Source organism: Vidua chalybeata, chromosome 8 (assembly GCF_026979565.1).
Source record: "Vidua chalybeata isolate OUT-0048 chromosome 8, bVidCha1 merged haplotype, whole genome shotgun sequence".
Lineage (NCBI taxonomy): Eukaryota > Metazoa > Chordata > Aves > Passeriformes > Viduidae > Vidua > Vidua chalybeata.
Genome location: NC_071537.1, coordinates 33,576,867 through 33,598,621, shown reverse-complemented (window position 1 = coordinate 33,598,621; position 21,755 = coordinate 33,576,867). Strand labels below are relative to the sequence as shown.

The 21,755-nt window shown below is 54.2% G+C and overlaps 1 protein-coding gene across 1 annotated transcript in view; it reads right to left on the bottom strand.

The window, feature by feature from the left end:
- Positions 1-18,434, bottom strand: part of UNC5B (unc-5 netrin receptor B) — a 54,424-nt gene extending 35,990 nt beyond the window's left edge. The window contains exons 1-2 of the mRNA XM_053948495.1: positions 18,364-18,434; positions 18,138-18,214 (exon numbers count right to left, since the gene is read on the bottom strand). Coding sequence (XP_053804470.1) covers positions 18,138-18,214; positions 18,364-18,434 — 148 coding nt within the window. The remainder of the gene's footprint in view (positions 1-18,137; positions 18,215-18,363) is intronic.
- Positions 18,435-21,755: the final 3,321 nt, after the last annotated feature.

Below are 21,755 nucleotides of genomic sequence, written 5' to 3'. Positions count from 1 at the left end.
ATAGGGGAAGGTGTCCCTGCCCATGGAATCTAAGCTTTAAGATCCCTTCCAACCCAAACCATTCAGTGATTCTGTGAACCCAGCTGCTGAGCGTGGGACATCTTTCCCTCGTCCCCCTCCATCCCCACACAAGCCCAGCGTGTGAGGCCCCAGCAGCCCTAGGGGCACAGGCAAAAAAAAAAAAAAAAAAAAAAAAAAAAAAAAAAAAGGAAAAAAAACCCAGGAAAATAAAGCAAAAGCCTTTTAAGTGGGCTTGAGCTGAGCGCAGTGGTGCTGCCAGAGCAGGGCAGCCCCCTCCCCGCTCCCCTTCCCCACTTATCGCTGCCCGGGGCTCTGCCCGGCGCCTGCCGATAATCAGGGAGCGCATTGAAACCCCGGCGCCAGACTGGATCCTTATCTCCTCCCGAGCAGGAATGCGGGATGGGGGCTGCCTCTGCTGCAGGAGGAGGAGGAGGGGGGGAGGAAGAACCCCCTCCCCTGGCCCCTGCCGACAGCGAACAGGAGCTGGGGAGGGCCGGGGGGGACGTGGGGACCCCCGAGGGGTGCGCAGGGCTCGGTGCCCAGCCCCGGCTGCCGGCACGGCCGGAGGGGTCGGAAGCACCCCCTGCCTTGCGCAAGGGCCGGTAATTATCCCCGGGGATAATGACTCGGCTTCATTTCCCCATCAAGTCAAGGCCTGGGTGCGGGGAGCCCGGCTGGGAATGCCCGAGGCAGGAGCCGGGGGGACGCGAGGCGACAGCCGGGAGAGCCCCGTCCCACCCCGGCTGGCAGCCGCCCTCTTTCCCTCCCGAGAAGATGCCGGGTGAGAGCTGTGAGCCATTCCCAAAGCAGCCCAAGGCCTCCAGGGCTCAGCCTGGGGACCCTCCCGTGGGAGGGGGACCCCAGAGCCTTCCTCCCTGGCGAGGAGGGCGCGGGCTCCGCTCAGCCCCCGGCTCAGGAGCTGCCCGGGGCTCATCCCCATCGCCAACAGGACCGACAGGAACTTCCAGCCGCCCAACAGCAGCGGCGAGGAGAGGAGGCGAGAGAGAGAGCCAAGCTCCTGCCTCCCTCCAGGTGGGACAGGAGCCACGGCTCCAGCCTGGCGCTCCCTCAGCTGCCCCCGGCATGAGGGCTGCATGCTCTTAACACCCAGAGAGAGCTTGGAGTGTAAATTATTTTCACAATTAGGAACGCAGAACTTTGCCCTCAGTGGCTGGAAAGCATCGCACCGTGTTCCCCGTGCCGTGGGTACGCGGACAGCAACCCCCAGCTTCATCCCTGCCAGGGGCAGCCGCTCCAGGAAGGACTCCTGATGCCATCAGAGCCCCGGGGAATTCGCAGCCAATTATGGGGATATTTTAAAAAGTCATAATAAGGGGCTAATGAAGTTTAGAAGCTGCCGACAGCAGCCATATGCCTCGAATATGCTGGGTACAGTCGGTGCCTAGGTAATGCAACTGCAGGTATCAGCTCGCCTAATTAGCTACCAGAAGAAAGTCTAATTTAAAACAAAGCTCTTATTTTATTTATTTGCTGACAGCAGCAGAGCAATTCCCTCCAGCATGAAGTGAAAGCAAACACACTGCCCTCAAAATAAACCACCACGGGCTTTTTAATTTTATCCTCCAACAAGTGTTCCCTGGTTAGTCCTCGGCAAGGGAGGGGCAAGGGGAAAATAAAAAAAAACCCAAACAACAACAACAAAAACCCAACCTGCACTTCCATTAGCATTAGAGAGGACTTGCAAAGACAGCTCCCCACTTGTCACCTGCCTGCCACAGAAAACAGCAACCGCTGGGACTCCTCTGCTGTGCATGGAAATCTGCCTTTGATAAAATATCCCTGAGGAAATGTGTGCCCCCTCTCCTGTCCTCACTTGGGGTGATGAAGGGGCTCGGCACATTCTCCCTGAGATGCCCAGGCTGGTGTCTGGCTCCAGACCCACTCTTGAGAGGTGTAGGTCACCCACACCAGCCAAGATTCCTGACCCTTCCCATCCCTTCCCTGTCTTCACCTCCAGATGCATCCAGAAGCAAACGTGGGGAGGGGAAAGGGAAATCCTAGAAGTGCAGAGAGAGTGCAGGGCCACTGTGATTTTATTTAGTATCTTTATTTATTGAAGTGCTTTAAATAGATATGGATTGACTCTCCCGGCTCTGGCTATTACAGCTTGAAAGGGGAGCTGCAGGCAGCTCCTGGATTAATGCACATGAGGCTCCATCCATGGATGCTCAGCATCCCACTCCATGTGGGACCTCCTCCTGTCTTCCAGACTTCACCCGGGGCCTCTGCATCCCCCTCCTCCTGTAGAACACAACGTCCTGGTGCCTCCACTGCTCCACATCCACATCAAACCCTTTTCACCGCCACCCTCAGTCACCTCCACAGCCAAACCCTTCACCTTGCCACCTTCCTCACAGGGCCCGAGCCCATCCCAGTAATCAGGGATTCATTCTTTCCTGCCAGCACGTCCTGCCAACCATTTGTGGGTTTACGAAAGCACAAAGAGGCATTGCAAGCCTTTACGGACAGCACTGGCCGGGCCCTGCATTTTTCTTCCCACTGATTAAAGTAATAATGCTCAGTTAAGGAGTAAGTAAAAAAAAATCACACCATTTTTAGGCAGCTGGGAAAGAGGAGGAAAATCTATTGCAGTGGCCCTGAACAAGCACTTCCCCAGGGCTTCGAGGCAGAAAACTTATCAGACACTGCTCTGATAACGTATTCAGGCTGAACCATTAGTCTTGGGCATCAAAAAGGCGTAATGAAAGGTGCCCCTAACTGCAAACCGAGTGAGGAGGGGGGAAATGGGGTTAAAACCCCACGAAGGCTGGAGCAGCAGCAGCTGCGGGGCTCGGTGGCATCCCCAGCACACACTCGTGATGCTGACAGTGGGCACCCACCTCCTGCTGCTCAGGTGGCCAGGGACACTTTGTCTCCTGCACGTTTAAAGCTGCAGAGAAGTGGGAAAATCAGCATCCATAGCACCGCGAGGCTGGTGAGAGATTTCCCCAGGGCCAGCATCCTCAATCATCCTCAACAATATATTTCCTCGTTCTGGCCTCATCTGGCTCCCCTGCTATGTCCCAGTCCCAATACCCATCTTACAACACCTTTCCCTCCACAAACACAGCGCCTTTTCTTCCCTGTAACTCCAAACCAGCCCTTTGTCCCGGGCACAAAGAGCTGTGAGGGTTCTGCTGTGGGTTTTTCCCTGCACCCCTTTCCCATCCGGCTTTTTTGGGAATGCCAGAGCCCAAAGCAAGCCAGCTGTGACCTGTGGCTACTTTAAAAAAAAAATTATCTTCACTGGAATTTTCTCCACACTTCCTGCAATGATGGAGATGACAGCACAGCCTCAGAGGGGTCCCCTTTGCCCTTAGCAACCACCCGCTCACCTCTTAAATCCCACACAGATCACCCAACCTGGGGAAGCCAAGCAACACAAAATAAACTGGAAACATCCCCCATCCTGCTTCCAAACCGCCTTAAAACGGTCAAGTTAGTTGTCCTTGAGGGAAAAATAATTTAAATCCATGTTTCTGATGCCTTAGCCCCCGCCATACGTGGATGGGAAGCTCATGGCACGAGCAAGGAGCAACCACACAGCTGCTTTTGTAATAAGTTCCTATTCCAGAGCCTCAGGCTCAGCCTCCCAAGCACACCCCAGGCTCCAGCCAAACCACCCCCCATTCCTAGGGCTGGTGACCCAAAAACCAACAGCCCACCAGCTCCACTGCTGTCCCTACAGATGCTGAAGGCCACCACCTTCCCCAAAGGTGGCCAGAGACGAGGTCCCCCCCACAGCTGGGCACCCACACAGCATCACCCAGCCCAAGCCATTGCTTCCTCCCTCCTTCCCTCCCTCCAAGGCTGGTTTTCCAGGCAAAACAAGGATGGCAGTTGCTCAGGCAGCATGTGACATGACCACCAGAAGGAGGGCATTGCATTACTGGAGCTAAAACTGGATCCTGGTTTCTATTGTCTATTCTTTTGTAGTGATGGGAAGAAAGAGCTGCTGCTCTGTAATCAGGCCTCTTCTGGCTGCTTCCCTGCTTTTAGGGCCAACCAGGATAATGCCACGTTGCTTTCATGTGGCAAGAGAAGCTTATAAACAACACCATTACACTGCTACACCACCGAAATTAAAGCCCTGCTCTGAGCCTCAGTCCCTCCCACAGGCAGCCTGCTTTGCCTCAGACTTAATTTCTTCTCCCAAAGTCTGCAGTGCAGGGAACAGACTGAATCTGGGCCCGAATAAGCACTTGTGAAATCCAGCGTCTCCCAAAATGATGTGCATTACCTATTTCTGAAAAGAGCAGTAATTCCTTCCAGCTTTTGCTAATGTGCCCTCAGCAAACACTCGTTTCTTGTTTTCCCTCACAGCAGAGCAGCTCCAGATCACAGTTCACCCCAAAAGTGAATGAAAGTCTTCTCTTCACTGATGCATCCTCACAGCTTTATTGTATCTTTTGGTCCAAAGTGATTGAGCTTTACCCCCACTCCACACCCCATAAAAATTCTGAGCTCACCCATACACATCGAGCCTAAAACCTCCAGAGTGGATTCACTCAGCCAGAAATGATCTCAGCTGTGAAAAATCACAAGGGGCAGTCACTTTCTCAGCAGTCTCAAAATAGAGGTTGTTTTCCCTTTTTTTAAAATCAAAAGAGATGCCATCTCTCTGCATTATCTGGAATAAACAACCTGGTGCTGGAAGAAAGCACACTTCAGCTTTCCTAGCTCCAGGTTCTCATTTCCCCCAGCTCCTTGAGAACCTCTTCCTGGCTTTCCAAGCCTTCTCCCGCACTGCATTAAGAGCCTGTCTCTGCAAATAACGATCCAGGGGACTCTGCAATAGGACAAGGACTCCTTTCATCACCTAGTCGTCCCTCAGGTTCAGCTCCTCTTGGATTACAGCAGCTCCCGGGCAGCTGGCTTGGGACAAACCAGTGTCCCAAACCCAGTGAGGCAAGAGCCAGGTTTATTGCAGCACTGCCCAAGGGACAAACAGCAGCCAGATCAAACCCTGGGCACAGCCTGAGGACCTGCAGAAGCAGCTGAGACCATCTCAGTGGAAGATGCTCTCCCCACCACCATCCCTTGGTGCTCCATTTTCGGAGGGGCCAGGAGCTGCTGCTCCCCAAAAACATGGGGAGCCAAAGCTGCAGGATAATCCTGGCCCAGAAGTCTATGATAACCCAAACTCCTCCAGCCTCTGGACCCCGTGGTTGACATCAGTGCCCCACATCCAGCGTGCCAAGTGATTTCTTCCAAAGCTGGAAGGAAGCCTCCCCACTGACCCAGGCGTGGGATGCTCTTCTCCTGCCTCCCCTTCCACCTCAAACATCACCAGCAAAGGATCATTTCCTTCAAATTAAGGTCACCTGCCAACAAGCGCCTTTTGCCATGCCCTGAGAGCGGCCTTCAGTGCTTCCCTCACATTGCCTAAGGTTTTTCCAGCATTTTCCTCAATCCTTCATTTATTTCCAGGTGGTCCCCTAAGCAGCAGAGCAAAGCCTGTTTTGCCATGGACCTGCTGCTCCAAATACTCCCTCCCACATGGCATTTGTGTTCCCCAATAGTAGGTGCCAAGTGTTGTGCTGTTGATGTTTTGGGTTTTTTTGGTTTTTTTTTTAGTGGGATATTAATAGATCCCTCTCACTGGCCAACCAGCCTAGATAAAAACTTTATTGCTAATTTCCTAATCAGACAGGCGCTTAATTACGAGACATCTTCTTCTGAGTTAGAGGAGAGGGTGCAGACATACAAACAGCACGGCAGCTAAGAAAAAAAATAGTCTGGATTTTTTTTTTTTTTTAAGGAAATGAAGCTAAAAATAGAAACACCACCCCCCCTCCCCCCCAAACAAACAAATACAAATAATCCAGCAAGCCCAAAGATAAATCCATGGGGATTTTTGGTGTTTTAGGCATAGGAGCTCCTCTTGGGGCAGGGAACAAGGTGGCCCAGAGGGGCTGGATCCCACGGGGCTCACGGCAGCGCCTCCCTCCCCCTGTGTCCCACATACAGCACAGTCCCCACGGGCTGTGAGCAGATGGTTTCCAAGCTGACAGGTTGCAAACAGCTCCGTGGAGCCAGCCAGGGAATCAGATATTGTCTCCATGCCTTTAGTCTGGGAACAAAAGATGTCTCCCAGCTCAGAAAGTTTGCTGGGAGACCTCGGTGCTTCTCCTGCTTTTGGGTTTCCTTTTCAAAGCACTTTTGCCCAGCTCAGTTCGCTCGGGTCTGATGCCTGTATGACTCTACAAGCTGCCTGCACATAACTTTTTCCACTTTTCCTCTGACTTTCCTCTCTGTAGCTGGAAAGAGACCACAAGGACAGCCTTGGTGCAGGGCACACCACCCTTGCTTTTCCAGCGAGCTGCAGGCACTCCCTTGCTGGCAAAAATGTCTTCCTTCGACTTCCCATCAAACTTGTGCACGCCATGAACTCAGGACAACCCGGACAAGCTTCTTCCCAGCATCCCTGTTGTTTATTTAGAGGAACCCCAAGGCTTGGAAACAGCCCTGGAGACCCCAGTCCTAAACACACAGGACAGCAGCGTGCCAGGCACAGGACCCACATCACCTTTTAGGGAGGGTTTATTTTATAAAACCATCCTTGAGCAGGCCAGGCTGGATCCCTCCCCACACCTACCGGGATGCAAAGCCCAGCCAAACTGCAGGATTCCGGCTCCTTTGGCTTCCCTGCTGGTTTTAGCTCTGCAACTCGACCCTGGGCGGAACATATGGTTTGCATTCTCCCCCCTAAACTTTCCACAGGCTCCTTCCCCCGCCTCCCCGTGGCACACAATCCCGAGCCCTTGTTCTCTGTGCGAGGAATGGTGCAGGCAGCCCTTCCCTTCCCTTCCCTTCCCTTCCCTTCCCTTCCCTTCCCTTCCTTCCCTTCCCTTCCCTTCCCTTCCCTTCCCTTCCCTTCCCTTCCCTTCCCTTCCCTTCCCTTCCCGTCCCTCCCCGAGGGAAGGAGAGAGGCTGCATTAAAACCCCTGGGCTGAGACTGCTAAGTGGGCTTTGCTGTTCCATGCAGGGGTCATTAACAACCCGGCTGGATCGTCCCCTTCCAGCCAGGCCAGAAATACTGAGGAAAACACGGCCCGTGCAGATGGAAAGGCGGGAGGGAGAAGCACAACAAGAACTCGCTCTACAAGGGGACATTTTCCTTCCCCATCCAGCCCAGGACCACTGGGGTCCTGTTGGTTTTCCCAGCTTTTACAGAGATGGGGCAACTGAGAGGCATTTTAAAGACTTTATTTAAGATTTTATTTTACCACACTACTATTACTTCTAACACCAATCACCTATATTTTTACCCCACATCATCCTACTATAATACATCTTTCACAATTCTAATCCTCCAAAATATCTAATTGTCCTGGTTTAGCATTTAGTTTAATATTTTAGTTTAGTATTTAGTATTTGATGTTTTTACAAAGCCATATTTTAAGACTTATTAAAACTTATTTCTAATTAAATCTCTCTCTCAACAATATAATCTCTATTCCATAACCTTCCTAAGTCAACACACTTTTCTCAATGTTTACATACAAATGTACAAGCCTGTGTAAGCTTTCTATCAAATTTTAAAAATTCTTTACAAATCCATTTCTCACAGGCCCCACATCCAACCTCATCCCTCTGCAAAAGCCAGAAAGAAGCATCCTTTAGGATGCAGGAATGGTGAACGTGTCCAGCAGTGCTCAGAGGATGTTCAGGGTAAAGCAGCAACTTCACCTCCTCTTTTCCCATCCCTGCATGCAAAAATCATCTTTTATATTCCTGTTAGGCAGTTTTCATCTAATTTTCTGCTTCATCCAGCAGCCAGGCTTTCCCCCCTCAGAATGACTACGGCAGCCTAAGCTGCTCTTTGTTCAGCCAGAAGCCCGATCCAGCGGGAAGCAGCAAGTGGGATTCTTATGGAGCGTTACTGTGCCTCACCAAAAAGCCAGGCATCACCTTCTCCCAGCCCACGGGGCTGGGTGGAGTTAAAAACCCCAAGGGCCCTCGTACCCCCTTCTTGCTCCCAGCGTCCTCAAAGCACCACCCTGGAGAGGAGCCCTGGGAGGGCTGTGGGACGGATAGATGGATGGACAGACGGACAGACGGACGGACGGATGGACGGATGGATGGATGGATGGATGGATGGATGGATGGATGGATGGATGGATGGATGGATGGATGATGGATGGATGGATGCCCCCGGCCAAAACAGCGGTGGCTGTGATGGAAGCCAGAAGCCTTGTGGTCTGTGAGCCTGACAGCCTTCCCAAGGCATGCCGAGCATTGCTGGCACGCCTGCGTGTCCCACGCCAGCCTCCCGGCCACGTCCGAGGCAAAAAAAAAACCCCAAATCCTCTGAATTGGTGAATTTCGGCAGCACAGGACCAGCAAGCCCGACAGCTTCTTGGAGCCGAGCACAGCACAGATTCCTCTTAGCAGCTATTGAAAACCACACTTCAAAAAGGAAGAAAAGCCATCTATTTTTTGACCTGCTCTGCGTTTAGGATTGGTGCTACTCAAGGTTTTAGCTGAAGAGAGGAGGCCCTGCAGTAACCTGTGCCTTCCCCTGCCCCTCATCCCTCAGGATCCCTCCCCGTCGGCTGCGACCCCATTGGCAGAGCCGGCGTGTGGGTTTTTCCATCCCCGGCAGGACCGGCCCCAACACGCCCCAGACTCCCGGGGTTTTGCTGTAAACTACAAAGGAACCTGCCCAATTCGCCCCAGTTTGCATAACCAGTTTATCCCAAGCATTTGTTTTAAGAGCTCACCTCTGGTTAGTCACTGCTCAGCCCAAGCAAAACCCAGCCCTCTTCCCGGCTTTTGGATCTTGCTTTTCCAGCTTTGGGCACAGCCAGCATTTTTATCTTGGTGTATAAATTTTAGAAATATGAAATAAGTGCCTTGGTGTCTTGTTTTATATATATACACGTATATATATCATATTTATTTTATGGATATCGGGGTATCCAAAGGGTCCACAAGCCAGGATAGGGATTAGCCACGAGGCTCTAAGTCCTTAAATCCAAACCGAGTCATTCACCAGTAGCAAACCATTAAGCATAAACACACATGGGAAAAAGAATGAGAGAGAATGAAAAGGGGAAGAAAACAGTTTTATAGCCCTTGGCAGCCCACACCCCACTTCATCACACTCAGGATCCCAGTCACCCGAGCAGCTCCACAGCCAAATCCCCTCTCCTGTAACAAATCCCATTAGTGCCGACGCCGGAGCGCGGAAGGAGGCGTTTGCAAGGCTCTGGCTGCAGAAAAGCAGCCAAAATGATGCGCAAGGGGAATCAGGCATCCTGCAGGAAAACCTGCTTCCACAACTGAGTCAGCACCTCCTCCTAAAGACTGGGGAGGACAGCAGGAACTGCAGGCCTGGGGACGCGCTTGGATGGACCTGGCAGGGGAGCCCCAAGTGCCACCTCCTCTTCTTCTCTGGAGCCCAGAGCGGCCCCAGGAATGGCAGTGAAGTCAGGCGTGCACCCAGCAGCGACACCAGGTCACCAAATGCTTAGCCCCAAAACACAGACTGATGGAACTCAGAGGAGACCCCAGGAAGCAGTGTAGGGATGCCACAGCCCCAGCGAGGAGCTGGGAGAACTTGGAACAGCTTAATCTCAGCCTAATTCAGATTTCCAGCAAGGCTCGACCCACTCTGTGAAGATGCCCCCCAGCCAGGGCCCAGACAGCAGAAGAGACAGGACATTTAAGCTTCTCCAAGATAAGCTGGAAGAGAAAACCCTTCCATGAACCCCTTCTCCAGCTCAGCGACCCAGACCGCTGATTACTTTTAATTGCTGTGTAATTGGACTCTGGGAGCCATGCTTTCATTTGAAGCCTGTCTCTACATTTCACATCTGTCAAAGGGGGAGAAAAAAAACCTTCAAAAGTAATATTCCAGTGCAGGAACCCCGTAGCACCCTCCAGCAAGTGCCAAACCAGCCGTGGCAGCGGGGAGGCAAAAGGCTGCACCCCTTGTTTGGGATAAACAGGGGTGGAGGGAGGTGCTGGGATCCCACACCTGGGCAGTGGCCTCCCCAAAGGCAGCAGTGGCCCCAGGCCAGACCACGGCAGACAGCACGGCCACCCTGCAGGATCCTCCCTCACGACCAGCACTAATTGCTACCTTGGCTTGCAGGGCCCTGCAAAGCCCTCAGAGATGCCCCTCCAGGTGAGGGTGGGGACGCTTGTTCGGCTCCACGGACCAAAAGCAAGCAGCAGACCGCAATTTTTTTCTCTCTCTTCTTTTTTTTTTTTTTTTTTTTTTTTTTGGTTGTTTTAAATAGCAACCACTTTCAGGCTGCTGGAAAACACCCTCCCTTCTGTTCCCCAAGCCAAGCCAAACAGATGGAGCCAATAACGCAGCCGGGTGATGGTGTAGGATGGTGACGGCCCATGGGGGAGAGCAGCCCCTGCTCACAGACCCCAGGAGGGGCAACCAGACCCCCTGAAGATGGCAGGGAGGCACAGCCCATCAACCCAGTGGAAGAACTTCGCTCCATCCATCTTCCTAAAACCCTCCAAAGTCGTGCTATGAATCATGGAAGTTAAAAAACACCTCCAGGATCGCCGAGTCCAACCTTTGACCGAACACCACCTTGCTGGCCGTGGGACTGTCCTCCATCCCAATTGCTCCCAGTCCTCCAACTAGCAGCCAGGAGGAATTACAGTTTCCCAGACACCATGCGAGTCCACTGGAGGGTCAGTGGCACCTCAGTGCCTTCAGCCACTGCTGTGGATGCCCTCACGTGTGCCCCGAACCTCACAGCCTAGAAAGCTCTGAAGGCACTGCTGACAGCACCGCTGCATCCCAGGCATGTCCCTTCTACCAGGAATCTGTCCTGAGGAATTCCTGGGCTCTGCAACCTCCTGCCTAAGGAGAACTCCCACGCTGCACAGTGCAACACAACCCTTTTAATAGCCTCCCACCCCCGCAAGCCACCTGGCCAGGAAGGCTGGATTTGGCTGGAAACGTCCGTCCCTCCATCCTGCCACCGGCCCAGGAGGGGCAGGTACACACACCCAGGAGCCCACCAAAGGTGGGCAGCCCAAAGTGCCCCATTTTAGCGGTGAAATGGGACCTGTAGAGGCGTTTAAATGCTGCTGATGTGGCGAGAAGGGGGCAAGCAGGGGTCACTTCCATGCCAGCGGCAGCTCCCAGGGAGGAGAGGAGCTCCACAAGAGGAAAGACTCACAAAGCAACAGCAGGACAAAGTCTGGGTGCAGAGAACCTTGCTGTCACCTCAGCTGTGCCCTCTCCTGCCATCATTTGAGAGCCACCACGTCTGTCTCCGTACAGCTCCAACAGGGAGGGATGCCTGGCGGGAGGAGCATCATGGTGCCTTCCAGGAGGGAGCACTCCCCATTCCCCACCCTGCACTCAAACCCTCTCACCCATGTTTTACCTGCACAGCCTTTGGTTCACCACATCAAGGTGTGCTGCACCCCGTCCCTAGCACAAGACAAAGCATCCAAAAAACGATGTCACGTGCAGCAACACCAGCTCCAAGAGCATTTCTCCACTTCCACGGAAGCTTGTTTCCACTCCCCACACCTCTTTCTAGCATTCTGTGACATCCACCTGCAGGCATCCCCAGCTGATGCCCCCAGCATCATCCCCACAGAGCCCCCAAGCCCGCCCATCTCGGATGTCCTCGGCTCTCCTCCTGCGGTGGCCCCCACTCGAGAGGGAGGCAGATGGATCTAATAGGCATTAAACGTCTCAAAATGAGATTTTCCACGCTCTTTCAAAGGGAAACAATCCCTCAGCTCTCACACTGGGTGCAGGCTTGTGAAGGAGGGGAGCAAAGGTTATTCATGGGCTCCTGATGGAAAACCACACCGGCGGGACCCCCCGGAAGCGGGAGAGATGCCGGGATGTGACTTTTGTGTCTGGCTCCACCACAACTGGGCTGACAGCCCTGGGTATTCCAGCTGGGAAGGGATCACTGGTGGTACAAACCAGCACTTTTTCCCCCTTCCTTTGTTATTCCCAAAAGATGCGGGAATAAATGGTCCTGTATGTTTGTGTGTACAGAGGTATTACACAAAATGCTCCCCAAATTCATCAGGTCTTCTTCCTTTCCTGAAGGGACTTGCTTCCCTGGAGAAAGGGACAGCCCAGACCTTGAATTCCAGGACAGAAAAGCTCTGCTCACTTTTCTTTTTGTATAACCAGGTATGTTATTACTCTTAAGTAATAATATAAGCAGTGAGTGTCTCAACTCGCACCCTTCACCTCCCAGGGTACAAAAAATGACAACAAACAACACAACACCCCAGCACTGCCTCAAACTTACACAGCAAGCAAGGCCAAAGGGGGAAAATAGCCCAAAACCATTTGATTTTTAAATGCTGGGGGACTCTTTGTCAGCCACAACCACCCAGATCAAGCTATGCATGGCAGACAGTGGGATGCAGCTCCTGATTTATATTTCCCTTGGATAAACACAAGTGCCATGGCCAATTTTGGGCCTCCAGTGCCACTGCCATGGCTGCCATCCCCGTGCTCGTACCCCATGTGGCTTCACAGCCATTCCCAAGCCTTGGGACCTGGTAATTCCTCCTCGTTGCAGCAAGGAATTAGCTGGAAAGGGGATGTTTCACTAAACAAGTGAGAGTTTGGCATCAATCCCCAGCAGAGAGGGGCTGAAACACGAGGAGAAAACACACTGAGGCCTCCATGGATGCTCCAGGCAGGCAGGCAAGGGAAGGGGCCTGGCAGCCCAGGGAAAGGTGGGAAGAGGAGCTCCCACACCAGACAAACACAATTTTTGCCTCTCAGGCTGTAGGACGCCCTGCCTGTGCTGAGCATGGCGGTGACACGGGGCTTGCTTTGCTTCCCTGCTTCTTCCCTTGCCCCACCTGAATTTCTCCACAGAGGAAGATTGGGCTGCCTGCAGAAACACAAACTTGTCACCGCTGTCCCTTGACCAGGATGCACCCCCAGCCATCACGAGTTTGGTTTAAAGCTTACAGCTCCAAAACCAACCAGGGAAGGGGCCCAGGCGTTCCCCAGCAGCCCAGGTGTTCCACTACAAACCTGACCCAGCTACACCACACCTGTGTGGGTCTGGGGGAGCCCTCTGAAACTGGGAACAGCCTCCCTAAGAGTGGGAGAAGCCACTCAAGGCAGGAGGGAGCAGAGGAGACCCGGGCTGCGGCAGGGAGGGACTCGCAGGAGATTAAAGGCAGAGTGCAGGACACGCTGGAGCAAGCCCCGTGCTAAATAATTCCTGCTTCCCTTCCCTTTCCTCGTTTTCCAGCGTGGCTTCATCCAGCTTTTCCCAGCCTGGCTGGCGTTTGATCTCTGCCTTTCCCTCAGCAGAGGTGCTGAGCCCAATAAAAAGAAAAAAAAACGGGGTTGAGCCCTTTAAAAAAAAAAAAAAAAAAGGCAAATAGGAGAGTGATGGAAAAAGAAAAAAAAAAAAATCCCCTAAAAATCCAAGCTCAGCAAACACGTGGCTGCTACCAGCCCAGCCCAGCGGTTTGGGATGGGGAACGGGCTCCGGAGGAGGAGGAGGAGGAGGAGGAGGAGGAGGAGACGGCAGCAGCTCTTCCCCTCGCTGAGGAGCAGGTCCGGGGCTGCCAGCCCAGCGCATTCCTGTGCCGTGAGTCAGGCCTCCGAAAAACCAGGAGGCTTCAAAAATAATCCTCCTTGCTGCAGCCTTCGGGATGCTCTGCTTGCCTGCTGGCCCTGCGGGCTGCCCCGATCGAGGGCTTTGCTCCCCAAGGGGGGCAGAAATGCTTTATCTGAAATGCTTTATCCCAGCCGGGACCCTGAGGAACAGCATCACCCTCCGTGCAGGGAGCCCAGCTCGCTGAAAGCGAGCCCACGCTCCAGAGCTGCCTCGACAGTAAAAATGCAGGCGGCAGCCAAGCCTGCAGGGCTGCGGGGACAGGCAGAGGGAGGATTTAGGGAGTGCTAGGGAGGGTGCTGCAGCCAGCCAGGGCCTCCAGGCTGCCACCGACAGAGGTCCCGGGGAGGGCGGGTGTGAGAGCAGACATCAGAGCAGCTCCCCGGGCTTTTCTCTGGGCTTGCTTTGCCTCTCCCAGGCCAGAGCTGCTCAATTCCCAGCCCTAAGTGCAGCCCCACTGCAGCCCATACAGGATTTTCTCCAGCCTAACGTGAGGGGAGACATCACTGAGGAGCTGCTGGTTCACTACCAAGGCTCTGCTTTTCGGGGATACAGCTCACACAACGCTTCCTTACAGTCCTGAGCTCCGGCAGAGCCAGGGAAGGGTCACCCAGGCTCCCTTCAGCCCCAGGTAAACAGAAGGGAGTCACAGACTGGTTTGGGTGGGAAGGGACCTTAAAGTTCATCTCATTCCAGCCCCACTGCCACGGGCAGGGACACCTTCCACTGGACCAGGACCCCATCCAAGCTGGCCTCAAACGCTTCCAGGAGGGATAAGAGCCCGTGTCAGCAGACACAGATCCCCTGCAGAGCCCAGCATCCCGAGGGCCAGGCTGTGTCAGCCCGGTGCCACCGTGCTCTGACTCACCGGCAGGGGTGGCTTGCACAATACAACTGATTACAGCAAATTACAGCTTTGCAGATTATGCAAAACCAAAATTGGAGCCAGTGGGCCTCCAATTGCCACGGAGGAGCTGATGGCAGCCACTGAGCGGCTCAGGCATCCCTTGCACCCTGTTAATTCCCCCTTCCCGTGGGTGGGATGGCAGGAGGGAATGGGCCGATGATTTATCTCCCCCCCCCCCCCCCCCCCCAGGAAATGTTTTCACTCACATTAGCATCGCTAAAGCCGGGAAGATGTAAATGAATAGGAAACAGCAGGAACCTGCGGCTCTGTGGCACCAACATCTGCTGTAATGAACTCCTCAGACTCCACACAGCCCCCTCTGTCCTCACCTCACGGCATTCCTGACCTGGCACTGGCCTGCCAGCCTGGCTTTGCCCAGCAAAGCTCAGCTCAGGACTCTCCCAAAACCCCCCCAAGGCTGCCAGGATTATCCCAAAGGGAGGGAGAAAGCTGTGGGGATGCCACTGCTAGAAATGGAAGGAAAGCAGAGCTCCCTGCAGCATCTTGGCTCACTGAATTGACCCAAAATACAGATCTGGTTTTTGCATATTTTTGTATATATAATTCCTGTTCGACTAGGACAGGGATGGAAAGGGAACCAGCCCCCCAGGGACCCACAGGACCCTACAGAGATGAAGGGCACAGCTGAACCCCCCAAGCTCCTTACAGGGTCAGCTTTTGCTTTCTAAGCAGAGTAAATGCAAGCTGGATTTCCTCCCTGCCCCCCACAACTACCATTTCCAAGCCATTCTGCCCCCTCTAAAGTAGTGGTTTTCTATTTCTCTCCTTTTTTTGTTGTTGCTCCAGTATTTCCCTCTGCTGCTACCACGCACAGAGAGCACCGGCTTCTGAGAGAGAGAGAGAGAGAGGGCTCCACAAAAAAGCAGCTGAAGGAGAAGGAGATAAAAACCCCCTGAGCAGATCCTTCCACACACGCCTGTCCTCAAGCCTCCACTTCCAAAGGGCAGGATTTGATAGGCAACAGGTCCTGGAGCATTTTTTTCCCCAGCCATCTGCTCACGCTGGCAGCAGCAGGCAGGCAGCCTCCTGCCCCCCTTGTCCTCACGCTGCTGGGGGACAGCAGTGCTGCTATCTCCCCTCCATCCCCCTGTCCCTGGGTGTTTTCCTGCTGCTGGTGGGGCAGAAGGATGGAAGGATGTTCCTTCACCAGGATGACAGCTGTCCAAAAACACCTCTGTCCTCACCTCCAGCATCACCCTCTGGGTTTCAGCCACCCTTCTACAGCCTCTGTGCAGCCCCACGGGGAGAGACCCTCAAGCAAGCTCCAAATCCTCACCCCAAATTGTTTTCCTACCCAGGGGAGCAGGATGAAGCCCAGAGAGCAGCCTGGCAGGTAAAGCCCCGGGCTCAGGGACACGCTGGGAGCTGGGTTCCCCCAGCAGTGCTCCTGGGGCTGGATGAGTGGACCAGATGCTTTCTGGGTTTCAAACCCCCACCCAAAACAACACTTCTACCCCCACGCTGCAAAACCCGAGACAAACAACATGCACGTTCTTTGTCATTAAAAGAGAAAATTGTTTTCTGGGTGAAAACAATTCTGCCTCTCCCTAAAAGCCAGGCAAGGATGGGGAAGGGAGTGCATGATCACCCGGGCTGAGCACCTATCTCAGCTCCCTCCTCTGCCTCATCACATGCCACCACTACACAACTCTCCTGGAGAAACACTAATTATAGCTCCCCAGCTAAAAACTTTATTATACACACAGGTACATATGCCAGATTAGCAGCGTGCCTTGAGAGAGCTCCCCAGACTCACACTGAGCCAGGTGGGTCAGGTTTAACTTGTTTTTTTTCTTCTTCATTCCCTCCCTCCTTCCCTCCTGCCCAGTTTTATTTCAACCCCTGCATGAACTTGGCGCACACAGAGATAAGAGGACAGAGCCAGGCACGAACGCTGTGATATCTCCCCCAACTCCCCTCAGCAGCCACGGAAAGCTTGGCTAAACCCTAACCCACAGCAGCCTGGCTAATCCAGCCTGGCTAGTCCAGTTTGGCTAATCCAGCCTTCCCAAACCCCCGGTGCTGAGCCGAGCCTCGGGGCCCCTCGCTGCCCATCCCTACGGCACCGCTCCCAGCCGAGCAGGAGCACACCAGTTGCCAGCTCTCAAACCTCTCCCTTCCCACCGAGGGAGAGTTTCCTCTGGCTGGAGGACGCTGCTGCAGCAACGTCCAGGCCCCTGGATAAGTCAATAGTGCCATTCCTGTTTCCCATTTGCCGAAATACACTGGATCTTTGTGTGGCGGGGGCGGAAAAAATATTAATCTAATTAGACTCCCTCCCTAAAATTCCTCGTCACCTTAATTACGCTTCAGAAAAGAAGGCTTGGTTCATTTTCCTAGAAAATCAGCTTGTCAGGAGACGCTTTCAACTCCTTAACAAGACCGATCTGTGCTTCGCGACGCGTCCTCAAACCCTCGCCGGGAGCTGCGGGGAGCGACAGATCCCGAATTCCCGCCGGGATAACGACCTTGCCCAACACGGCTGTGGTCTCTGCCAGCCTCCAAAAAGCCATCAGACTTTACAGGGCTGCCCTTCTGAGCTCTACGCTCGGGCACATCTTTTTACACCCGGAGAATAAACGCGGGCGGCTGCGCTTTGCCACCGCCGGAGGATGACAAAGGACAAAGTGCGGAGGTGCCGAGGATGTCCATGAGTTGTGGAGTGGGTGTGGAGGGGGGGAAATACAGCGGAAAGGCTGAGTTTGATCATAGGAGTCCTAACGAGAGAGGGCAGCAGGAGAGACGTGCCTCTGTTTCGTGTCTGTGGCAGGGATTGCTAACGGAAGGGCTGGATTTAAGTGCATCTCAATCACAAGATTGGGCTGCGCACAGGAAACTTTGAACAGCCATAGGAAAAGACCACTCGGCTGCCCGGCCATCAATCGCTCAGCTTATGAAAATGCAGATTTAATAATAATCAGTAAAAAAAAAAAAAAAAAATATATATATATTTTATAAAATCCAGGCTGAATAGTTACTTATTTGACCAGCCGGGGAATCACAGCCGGCGCTACTACAAACAGGGCTGGGTTTGTTTTGCTTTTGCCAAGAAAAATAAATAAATATATATATATACACAGAGAGAGAAATATAAGGAAGCGGCACGGCGAGGCGGCAGGGAGCGGCGCTGGCAGCTCGCATCGCCCGGAGCATCCCCCCCGGAGCGGGGAGCGCTGCCAGCCCGAATCCCCGCGGAGCATCGGAGCGGGGAGCGCTGCCAGCCCGTATCCCCTCGCAGCATCCCCCGCGGAGCGGGGAGCGCTGCCAGCCCCCACCCACCCAGAACATCATCCCCCCGGACCGGAGCATCCCCCCGGCGCGGAGGGCGCTGCCAGCCCGCATCCCCCGCCAGCATCATCCTCCCCGGGAGCATCCCCCCGCCACGGCGCGGAAGGCGCCCGGCTCCCCCCCGCCAACCCCTCAACCTTTATATTAAAGAAAAAAGAAAAAAAAAAACCAAAGAAAACACCAACTCGGCGTCCCAAGGCCGGGCACCTCAACCGCAGTGAACTTTTTTAGGGGGAATGCTGCCCACCCCACAGCCCCCCAAACTTGTGCCCCCTTACCTGCGGCGGCCAGCGCCCGGCGGAGCAGCAGCGCGGGGAGGAAGAAGGAGAGGAGGAGGAGGAGGGAGAGGCGGCGGGGGCCGGGCGGCGGCATGGCGGCGGCAGCGGGAGCGGCGGCGGCACCGGGAGCGGAGCGCTGCCCGCCCGCCTCGCCACACTGCCGGGCTGCCCGGCGCCGGGCGGGGCGGGCCGGGGCGGGCCCGGGGCGGGCCGGGGCGGGCCCTGCCATGAGCTGCGCCCGGACTCCGCCGCGCCCCGCCCGGCCCAGCCCGGGATGCGCGGCTCCAGCGCAGGCATCCCGGGGAATGCACGGATGGACGGGTGGATGGGTGGATGGATGGGGAGCCGCTGTGCAGCGGGGCCGGCGGGCACCAGGGGGAGCCGCGCATCGCCAGCCGAGCCGGGGCCCCCCGAGCCCCCCGCGGAAATTCTGTAACGCGTGAAGGCAGCGTCCTGCCGCGCTCTTGCCACGGCGCCGGGTTGGAAAAGACGGCGAGATCGTCTCCTTCCATGGGCAGGGACACCTTCCTCCAAGTCCCGACCAACCTCGCCTTGGACACTTCCAGGGATGGGGCAGCCGCAGCTCCTCTGGGCAACCTGTGCCAGGGTGTCACCACCCTCCCAGGGAAGAATTTCTTCGTAATATCCCCACCTAACCCTTGTTTCAGTTTGAAGCCATTCTCCTTTGTCCTATTACTACGTGCTCTTTTAAAAAGTCTCTCTCCATCTTTCTCATACCCCTCCTCTCACCTCCCCCTGCAAAAATGAGCATTAAAATCCAGGCCGCAGGATGTACCTGCAGGAGCATAAAAATAACAGATGCAGACGCACACAAGTAATAAAAGATAAAATTCACACACTGAGGGAGGTATCCTGCAACTGCTTCTTGATATGTGGCCTTTAGCGTTTAAGGGGGATTAATAAAAAGGATGGAGAGTGACTTTTTACTGGGGCAGGTAGTACAAGGACGAGGGGAATGGTGTTCAGCTGAAAGAGGAGAGATTTAGAGATGTCAGAAGGAATTCTTTCCATGTAAGGGTGGGCAGGCCCTGGCACAGGGTGCCCAGAGCAGCTGTGGCTGCCCTTGGATCCCTGGAAGTGTCCAAGGCCAGGCTGGACAGGGCTTGGAGCAGCCTGGGACAGTGAAGCTGTCCCTACCCATGGCAGGGGGTTGCAACTAAATGATCTTTAAGGTCCCTTCCAACCAAACCATTCCATGATATGCCCATATCTCCGTCCTTGCAAAGAATTGTAAACAACCTCACAGCTTTGCAAGCTTTGGTGGGGCTGCGATTTTCCAGCCACTCAGTCCCTCCTCAGAATGGGTTTAAACCCCACCCTGGCTCAGTGGAGGAAGGGGGGAGGCCAAAAGGACTGAGCAATGCTTTTTTAGGGGGGGAGAGAGACCCCCCAAATCCAGCAAAGCCACATGCTGCAGCAGAGTGCCAACAAGACCCACTCTTTTCCGCTGAGGAAGGAGGGGCTGCCACGGCTGCCTAGAAATGGTTAAAATATCATGGGAACTGCTAACTAGTTTTAATTGCTGGCAGCTGCTCAGCTCCTCGGGGCAGGGCAGTGGGGGTGAAGGCACCCTGGCAGTAATTACAGCCTGTGCCTCGCCGCCAGCCCGGTGCAACCGGGGCCCTGGCTTTGGCGCCGGAGCTCTCCGGGCTCGGCGAGCTGCTCCAGCCACGGGCTTGCTCCCAGGGCTCAGCCTGGTCCTCGCCTTCAGAGCGAGTGCAAACCCCGGCAGGACACAGAAGCTGTTCCACCGGGGTGTTGCATGCAAGCCGTCTCCTGAAAAAAAATGAAAATCCACCTTGGAGAACCTTCTGGAGCTGTCAGGAGCTCTTGCCAGTTAGCCAACCTGAAAGAAATGTTTGGGTGACTTTAGCTAATGCTTCAGATTTAGATACCACATGTTTGTCCAACACGACCCCCGAGAAACCATTTTCCACCTGTTTGGTCGGTGTGCCAGTGGATGCTTGGTCAATCCCAAAAGATTCCCAAAAACCTATACCAGGCACACTTAATGGATCATCCCCAAATAATCTTTGGATTCCAGTGGTGCATGGGAACAATGGATTCCTCACCTTCCCAAGGCATCTTCTGAACCTCAAGAATTAGAGATCCCTGGCTCTATGTACATGACCTGGTGTGTCAAATGTAATGACACAAGGAAAGATCGATCTTTAGTTAAGGATGTTGCTCCCTTTTGCAGTATATTTAAAAATCAGACCTGCTGCTGCCCAGGCTGCGTCTCCCACCCTCTCCCTCAGCCAGAGGCACCCCCAAAATCCAGGAAGAACTCGTGGCACGCTGCTTGGGCCACCTCATCAGTGCACATCAGTGGTGGTGCAGCTGCCTTGAGTGCTACCTCGAGCATCCCACACTCGACTGCACTTCAGCCGGTGCTTACAGAGCAGTGGGACGTGCCAGAAAAGGCTGAAGAGTGGGGGAAAAAACCAAAAATCTCATGTCCAGTTGCTGTCGAGGGAGTGAAGCTGCAAGGGAAGAGCCCTGATGCAAACCCAGCAGTGCTGACATCGGGGGTAAGAGCTCTGGGAAAATAAAGCAGGACAAAAAGGTGTTTTCCAGCTGGACCAGGCCGTGTGAGTGCAGTTTCAAAGTGCCTGCTTTGGGAAGCAGAGTGTGGAAAACGAGCGAGAGCGGGTGGGTTAAACCGGGCAGCGTTTAAGGCAGTCTGGTATTCAAAACAGGAATTAAAGCGATGCAAATGAAGGGTTCACTTACCCCCATTGCGCAATTTGAGAAAAATATGACATGACAAACTATCATTAAGGCAAAGGGCTGTTTTTCCTCCCAGGTATTTACGTACTAGCCCTCGTTTTCCCTCTAATGGCCAGGCGTGAACGTGTCAATCAAATTCCCGGCGCGGCAGGACCGCTCCCAGCAGCCGACCCGAGGTGTGAGGAGTTGCACTGGGCAGGCTCCAGCCCCTGCCATCAGCCCCAGAGGGGCTGGATGCAGCCAAGGAGAAGGGGATGGCACATGGGAAAGGGGTCCCAGGCACCCGGGGGGGGGGCTGGCATTCTGCACCAGGCAAAGGGGGGGACCGCTCCCGGCTCAGGGGTGCAGCAGGACCAGCACATCCCACTGGTGACACACCTGAGCAGGGACCTTGCCGGGCTGGCCATTCGGGACTCGGGCACAGCCAGGAGGAGGCAGGGGCATGAAAGCGTTAAAAAAGATGGCAATCGGATGAATAAGAAACAGAGGGAACTCCCAAAGCTTAATCGGGAGGTGAGACAAAGACTCACTTGTTCGGGATTCAAGGTCACGGCACCCTTCAGCTCTGACCCCACCGTCATGGGAGGGGTGGGTTTCTTTTCCCACCCAAACTTCGGAGGCACAGCAGACCTGAGGAGGGCTGAAACATCCTCTGTTGATTCCTTTCCTTTCAGACCTTGCTCCTCACTAAATATCTCAGTGATCTGGCATAAGGCTGGGCTTGCTGGCACCAACTTATCAAGACATCTTTACGGTACAAAAAAAAACATTTCAATCAGTGGGAAGAAGGACAATTTTATTTCTTCTTGTTTAAAGAGCTTGCTCTTTTAAGCCCTCAGACGTTATTTGCAGCTGCGGTCGGCTGGA